The sequence below is a fragment of the Pseudophryne corroboree genome, chromosome 6, assembly GCF_028390025.1.
Source record: "Pseudophryne corroboree isolate aPseCor3 chromosome 6, aPseCor3.hap2, whole genome shotgun sequence".
NCBI classification, from domain to species: Eukaryota; Metazoa; Chordata; class Amphibia; order Anura; family Myobatrachidae; genus Pseudophryne; species Pseudophryne corroboree.
Genome location: NC_086449.1, coordinates 455,812,817 through 455,821,343, shown reverse-complemented (window position 1 = coordinate 455,821,343; position 8,527 = coordinate 455,812,817). Strand labels below are relative to the sequence as shown.

Here is an 8,527-nt window from a genome sequence, read left to right as displayed (position 1 = left end):
ACTTTTCTGGCATGTCCGACCAATCAATATATTCACACTGTTGCTCACATACACAATACAATTATCTAGACAATCTGCAGCCACTGCCTGCTTCCGAAGATGCAACATCCAATCAACATTGCAGCAATGGTTGCAGGATCGAGCATTTTTGTAACCCTCAAGTAACTCAGGATGTCCAGCATAACTATGCTGCAGGGGCCTGTGAAACAGTCTCTGACCTCGGCACACACAGAAAATGGGGCCGACATGCCAACTGATTTCTGCACTACTCTCTTCCCATACCCAAACATCTGCAGACTATCAATCATCCGATGTTTGCAGCTGTGCCCATCGGTGCAGGACCAGATCTGCACACGTGCATGCCTAATACATTGGTCAATTGTGACTGATGAGCCACTGGGTCTGAGCGTCTGGGTCTGAGTAAGGTCCTTAAGTTACCAACATGTCTATACATGATTAAATGGTGCCAGTTTTTTTTAATCTTCAATGCTAATTGAAGTCGAAAGCTGCCATCCGTCGAAAAGACAGCAGTTTTTGACTTTTTTAGGTTGGAAGGGGTTCCGACCTATTCAATATAACCCCAATTTTTTTGAGAAGTCGATGAATTCGACTTGTCAAAAAGCACGTGGATCGGCGGAATAGCTGCTGATACATGTGCTTGTGTCGAAAACGGCGCGAAAACAGACCGGTTTTGGTCCCCTTTTTGACCATCTCAGTTCGACTTTAAAAAAAGTCGAAGTGAGATGGGGAGAGCAGAGCAGGAGACGGGGATGGGGTGAGCAGCGCTGGTGGATGTCACAGCCGCCGCTCACAGCAGCGTCCACCCGGCTCCAGCAAGCGAGACCTCGCTTGCTGGAGCCGGGTGGAAGCTGCCGTGAGTGACGGCTGTGATGCAGGGACTTCAGAGAGGAGGGACGGGGAGAGGCGGAGAGACTGGGGGGGTGTCGGAGAGCCGCGGCCAGATGGGGCAGAGCAGCGCTGCTCTCCCCCGTCTCCCCTCCCGCATCTCAATTTCGACTTTTTTAAAAGTCGAATTGAGATGTCATTGAATAGCCCAGGTCGTACCCATTCCGACAAATGAATGTCGGAATGGATCCGACTTCAACTGAATATACCCCTAAGTGTCCTTTCTTATATAAAGTAAAATACAATAAATCACGCATTATATTTTGTTATGCTTTTATTAACTAGTCATCTTCGACTGCTAAAGAAAAAACAAAGCAAATAATAATGACCCACAAGAGGCGATAGAGAGCCTCATGTAATAGAAAAGGACTGCTAAAGCTAGAGAAACGGATCTCAGCACTAGCATCATTCCTGAACTGTGATTCCAACCATCCAGATAGGCAGTGCAAATAAGCTCACAAAGCTGCTATTTATTTTTTTATTATTTACAGTTCCCTGATTGCTTTTTTCGGTGGATGCAATGATGACCTAAAATATAAAGATCATTTTCAAAAACAAATGAGGAGAACACTAGGATCTCGTCAGACACATCTTCACAAGCTATTATTTTTCTCTCTGCTTCTCTTTATATCAGAACCAATGCTGCTGATGTTCCAGATTAGGTGTCTCCGGCCTGGCTGTAAGAAGGTACGAGCTGTAGGATTAATCACACCTGTGTTTAGAAAATAAAAAATATTCAGAAATCTATTGTCATTTTTTTTTTAAACTAGTAATTACTGTGCTCGGGCAATTCCAGTAAATAGTTTGCTTAGAATACATTTGGGATGAATGACTGATGAGATTAAACTCTTCCTCTCAGGAAATAACTAGGGACCATTAGTCCCTACTACTGAATGCTGTACACACCAATACAAAAGTAGAACTTGCTGAAAGCCCAGGCGCGCCAGTATCGGTGGGGGAAATCTGATCCAGGTCACCTCTGCATTACAGATTAATAGATCACTAGGTACAGAGAAACAAAATCTATATATATATTTAACTTCTTTGTTTAAATCTAGCTACCACCTGTGGTCCATTGGTTCTCATGGGACTCTTTTGCCAGTAACCGTTTACCTGTGTAGAAATCCTTACTGGTGGTGGTGAAGGGTGAGCAGAGGGTGTTGTTGATGCAGGAATGGCTGCTACGAATACTGTACTGAGAGAGCGGCAGGGGAGGTCTTATGCCTTTGCCAATCCTATTAGATTAGTAGTGTAGGGAAGTCAATCCTTGATGTTATGAGTCCCAAAAATACTTGGAATTATAATAATGAAATACTGGGTATTGTAGGATTCAAAACGCATTGGACTGGGCCAGGGGCAGTGGGGTAATACTTACATTCTGGTTTCCAGACGCATTACCCGGTCATCTCTCCGTCACTGATGGGAGCGCACTGTGCAATGCACTCCCGGGTCAATGAGTGACAGAGCAGCTGCATCAGAGGAATCCAGCACTTCTATTGAAGCTGAACGGGAGAATACCGGACCAGGCACAAGAGAAGCCCTTTCTGATCACTACTGAGCTAAGTGAAAGGGGAGGAGGAGAAGTGGGGATGCCAGGGGGTGATGAAAGAGAAGGAAGCAGCAGGGCGTATTTCAGATTGGACATAGGGCTTGAAGGATAGCAAGGAGGACAGGAGGGGAAAATGGATGGCACAGACTATACTAGTGGATCGATATGTAGTCAGTCAGCAAGACTTTAGAAAATGGACAGAAGAATAATCATAATAATTTCTTTGTAAAATTGAATGCTGGGATCCAGATTTTTTTCAATCCCAAATCCCGGGATTACAAGAATGGGGTGGAATTAGGGGTGTTGATCTGCGTTGTTATGATTACGGAGGCTGGCCCTAGGCAAAAATAGGTCTTGTGGAGTCAGTGCCTCGATGGTTCAGAGCGGTTTTGGCGGCATGAGCAGAGGCAGAACTCTGGGAGGCAACCTCCGCCGGGCTCCTGCTTTGAAGGGGGGGGGGGGGGGGGGGCACTTCTCCTCCGGTTCTATGTGTTCAGCAGCATTAATCAATTAAGTTAATTGACAGCAGCCGGTATCTCTTCCGTAGCCGACTTCCCCACTAGTCACTACACATTACAAATCACACCCTCTTTATTATAGATACACTGGAAGCAGACAACTTACTGATGAAGCTATTTGCTCCTATAAAGGAAACATGAGAATTCTAACTATGTGAAGTTATTTCTCTGACAATTACAAGTAACTTCATATAGTTAGAATTCTCATACTTCCTATGCAAGAGCAAATAGCTCCATCAGTAAGGTGCATGCTTCCAGTGTAATAGGTTGTGAGTTCTAATCCTGGATATGACACTTGCAAATTAAATGTCAGAGAAATAATCAGCATTGAGAGTGACTGAGCAGATCTATGTAGTGTGTGGCTGGACCCCTACATAGATCTGCCTAGTTGCAACGGTTTTGTAGTAGCATCATATAGTTAGAATGTGCAGGCTTGCTATGCAGGAGCAAATATGTATGTACATGTATATATACAGGTTGAGTATCCCATATCCAAATATTCCGAAATACGGAATATTCCGAAATACGGACTTTGAGTGAGACTGAGATAGTGAAACTTTTGTTTTTTGATGGCTCAATGTACACAAATTTTGTTTAACACACCGTTATTAAAAATATTGTATTAAATGACCTTCAGGCTGTGTGACTAAGGTGTATATGAAACATTCATGAATTGTATGAATGTAAACACACTTTGTTTAATGCACAAAGTTATAAAAAATACAGGCTAAAATTACCTTCAGGCTGTGTGTATAAAGTGTATATGAAACAAATGCATTCTGTGCTTAGACTTAGGTCCCATCGCCATGATATCTCATTATGGTATGCAATTATTCCAAAATACGGAAAAATCCCATATCCAAAATACCTCTGGTCCCAAGCATTTTGGATAAGGGATACTCAACCTGTATGTGTATGTATATATATATATATATATATATATATATATATATATATATATATATATACACACACACACACACACACACACACACACACATACAGGAGGTCACCAATATCTTTCTTGCCTCCGGGCAACTGGGACAAACTTACGCCACTTGGCATGAGGGCAACTTGCACAGTATTAGGCAGGTGGTTTTAAGGTTATGGTTGAGGGGTGTTTATTATAAAACTGTTCCCTAATTTGAATTAGGTCATCACACATGTCATTCTGGTACAATGATCAGACCATATAAGGCAAAGTCAATGCCAATTGCTATTTAGTGACACTGAGTGATCAACTTCACTTTATCTTGTAGCATTTTTTTCCTGAAAGAGCATGAGTGGGGGCAAAATGGTTTGATAAGCGTGACACTGAAGTTATGCATATGGCACATCTTTCTCAGTGTATGACTGGTAAACTACCTTCCACATCACTGTACTTCTGCTAATTGGATGATACTACATCGAAACAATAAGAGTATTTATTTTATGTCAATTAATGATATTTGAAAAATGTATCCGGGAGTATCACAAAAAGCGAGCACTCCAAGAAACAGCACACTCCTATCAGCTATTGAGCCTGTCCCACAAATGTGTATTATACAAGCACACTCTTTCATATCTGTATTTACATACAGGGGCATATTCAATTAGTAAGTACTGTGCCGGGTCGAATCCATTAGCGGGAATTAACCCACACATTAATCCTATGGGGCTGCGAAGAAAAGTCTGCAGGAAAAAAGTGCCATCGGGGTTTAATGCGCGGAGTAAATCCGTCATGCAGCTTATGTGGAATCAGTGAGTTTTTGCACGTTAATCCCGGATTTTTGCCGCAGGGAAAAAGGTATTTAATTGAATAGTCTATAAGCGCAGTAATTATCCGCTAATCGAATATGCCTAGTAGAGGCAGTATTGTTATTTAGCACCTGAAATATAATAAATCTAATTACAGTACACGAAACAAAGCATAACTTTGTACTAAAGCCAAACGTGAAACAACCTGTAAACACTGCATCCATATTGCTAAAAGGTCTTATGATCAACACCAGCAATTAGCTCATAAGTACTGTAACTTCTCTATAACATCAGAACCTTTGACATTTTCGTCTGGTAAATGCAGGTATGTATTACACCACCTCAAGGAGAAATCGAGAACTACAATTATTTCAGAGAAGCAACATTCTACAGCGAGAAAAATTATTGCTGTTAGGAATTGCATGGAGCTCAAAAGCAACATCCATCACAAAAAATAATTTCGGTACTATCAAACACATGACTACTAGAACAATGGGGGTAATTCAGAGTTGAACGCAGCAGCAAATTTGTTAGCAGTTGGGCAAAACCATGTGCACTGCAGGTGGGGCAGATATAACATTTGCAGAGAGAGTTAGATTTGGGTGGGTTATATTGTTTATGTGCAGGGTAAATACTGGCTGCTTCATTTTTAAACTGCAATTTAGATTTGTTTGAACACACCCCACCCAAACGTAACTCTCTCTGCACATGTTATATCTGTCCCCCCTGCAGTGCACATGGTTTTGCCCAACTGTTAACAAATTTGATGCTGCGACCAACTCTGAATTAGGCCCAATGTCCACTAGGCAGATGAAACAAAAGTGGAGTTGTTTTGTATTAATGCACAACATATTTGTGACAATCGAAAAACATTATAATCACTAGAACCTCATATTTCTCATCAAATACAGAGGTGGAGTGATGATTATTTGCAATAGTATGGTAGCCACAACCAACAAAGTGGACACACCCCAATTTTCTGCTAAAAGCAATGATCCTAAGTACACAAGCATTCCGGCACCTAAACAGCTAATACACAAAATACATGTTTTGGAATGGCTAAGGAATCCCCAGCAACACCTTTGTATTCCTGGCTCTCACCAAAGTATTGATTTACCTTGTGGGTTAGCCAAGAGGACCTCACATACTGACCTCTGGCTGACACCATTTGTCCATGAGTACACTGAAACATCAGAGTGGACAGGCCATTCTCTTAAATTAGTGAATTATTCTGCTCAGAAAGGAAGCCTTGTAATTGTTTCAGCCTAAAATGAACACTGCATAATCGGTTTAAAACTATTGGAAAATTGCATTCTGCGCTGCACATATCTTGGTGGTCTCCATCAAGCGAGCTAGTCGTGCCCCACTGATGCTTTATGTAGATGATGCTGTGGCAATATCTATTGAATGGGAACAGCCCTGCTTTTCAAAAGAAACTGAGCTTGCAGCAGAGCATTTAAAACAAATTTCTCTGACGTCCTAGTGGATGCTGGGAACTCCGTAAGGACCATGGGGAATAGCGGCTCCGCAGGAGACTGGGCACAAAAAGTGAAAGCTTTAGACTAGCTGGTGTGCACTGGCTCCTCCCCCTATGACCCTCCTCCAAGCCTCAGTTAGATTTTTGTGCCCGAACGAGAAGGGTGCAAGCTAGGTGGCTCTCCTGAGCTGCTTAGAAGTAAAAGTTTAAATAGGTTTTCTCTGACGTCCTAAGTGGATGCTGGGGACTCCGTCAGGACCATGGGGAATAGCGGCTCCGCAGGAGACAGGGCACAAAAATAAAGCTTTAGGATCAGGTGGTGTGCACTGGCTCCTCCCCCTATGACCCTCCTCCAAGCCTCAGTTAGGTTTTTGTGCCCGTCCGAGCAGGGTGCAATCTAGGTGGCTCTCTTAAGGAGCTGCTTAGAAAAAGTTTTTAGGTTTTTTATGTTCAGTGAGTCCTGCTGGCAACAGGCTCACTGCATCGAGGGACTTAGGGGAGAGAAGTTCAACTCACCTGTGCAGGATGGATTGGCTTCTTAGGCTACTGGACACCATTAGCTCCAGAGGGAGTCGGAACACAGGTCTCACCCTGGGGTTCGTCCCGGAGCCGCCGACCCCCCTTGCAGATGCTGAAGATTGAAGGTCCAGAAACCGGCGGCAGAAGGCTTTTCAGTCTTCATGAAGGTAGCGCACAGCACTGCAGCTGTGCGCCATTGTTGTCACACACTTCACACCATAGGTCACGGAGGGTGCAGGGCGCTGCTGGGGGCGCCCTGGGCAGCAATGTATAATACCTTTTATGGCTAAAAAATACATCACATATAGCCCTTGAGGCTATATGGATGTATTAAACCCATGCCAGATATCTCAAACTCCGGGAGAAAAGCCCGCCGGAATAGGGGGCGGGGCTTATTCTCCTCAGCACACAGCGCCATTTTCCTGCTCAGCTCCGCTGTGAGGAAGGCTCCCAGGACTCTCCCCTGCACTGCACTACAGAAACAGGGTAAAACAGAGAGGGGGGGCACTTTTTTTTGGCGATATTTGATATATTTAAGCTGCTATAAGGATACAACACTTATATAAGGTTGTTCCCATATATATTATAGCGCTTGGGTGTGTGCTGGCAAACTCTCCCTCTGTCTCCCCAAAGGGCTAGTGGGGTCCTGTCTTCGATAAGAGCATTCCCTGTGTGTCGGTACGTGTGTGTCGACATGTATGAGGACGATGTTGGTGTGGAGGCAGAGCAATTGCCGATAATGGTGATGTCACCCCCCAGGGAGTCGACACTGGAGTGGATGGCTTTGTTTATGGAATTACGTGATAATGTCAGCACATTACAAAAATCAGTTGACGACATGAGACGGCCGGAAAACCAGTTGGTACCTGCCCAGGCGTCTCAGACACCGTCAGGGGCTGTAAAACGCCCTTTACCTCAGTCGGTCGACACAGACCCAGACACTGAATCTAGTGTCAACGGTGAAGAAACAAACGTATTTTCAAGTAGAGCCACACGTTATATGATCACGGCAATGAAGGAGGCTTTGCATATCTCTGATACTGCAAGTACCACAAAAAGGGGTATTATGTGGGGGGTGAAAAAACTACCTGTAGTTTTTCCTGAATCAGAGGAATTGAATGATGTATGTGATGAAGCGTGGGTTAACCCAGATAGAAAAGTGCTAATTTCAAAAAAGTTATTGGCATTATACCCTTTCCCGCCAGAGGTTAGGGCGCGCTGGGAAACACCCCCTAGGGTGGAAAAGGCGCTCACACGCTTATCAAAACAAGTGGCGTTACCGTCTCCTGATACGGCCGCCCTCAAGGATCCAGCTGATAGGAGGCTGGAAACTACCCTAAAAAGTATATACACACATACTGGTGTTATACTGCGACCAGCCATCGCCTCAGCCTGGATGTGCAGTGCTGGGGTGGTCTGGTCGGATTCCCTGACTGAAAATATTGATACCCTGGATAGGGACAGTATTTTATTGACTATAGAGCAATTAAAGGATGCTTTTCTTTATATGCGAGATGCTCAGAGGGATATTTGCACTCTGGCATCGAGAGTAAATGCGATGTCCATATCTGCCAGAAGAAGTTTATGGACGCGACAGTGGTCAGGTGATGCGGATTCTAAACGACATATGGAAGTATTGCCGTATAAAGGGGAGGAATTATTTGGCGTCGGTCTATCGGATCTGGTGGCCACGGCAACTGCCGGAAAATCCACCTTTTTACCTCAGACCCCCTCCCAACAGAAAAAGACACCGTCTTTTCAGCCGCAGTCCTTTCGGTCCTATAAGAACAAGCGGGCAAAAGGACAGTCATATCTGCCCCG

The 8,527-nt window shown here is 44.0% G+C and overlaps 1 protein-coding gene across 1 annotated transcript in view; it reads right to left on the bottom strand.

Moving 5' to 3' along the window:
- Window positions 1-1,190: 1,190 nt before the first annotated feature.
- The window catches only part of MOV10L1 (Mov10 like RNA helicase 1), a 432,265-nt gene continuing 424,928 nt past the window's right edge, over window positions 1,191-8,527 (bottom strand). Inside the window, exon 24 of the mRNA XM_063929997.1 lies at window positions 1,191-1,618. Coding sequence (XP_063786067.1) covers window positions 1,609-1,618 — 10 coding nt within the window. The 3' untranslated portion in view covers window positions 1,191-1,608. The remainder of the gene's footprint in view (window positions 1,619-8,527) is intronic.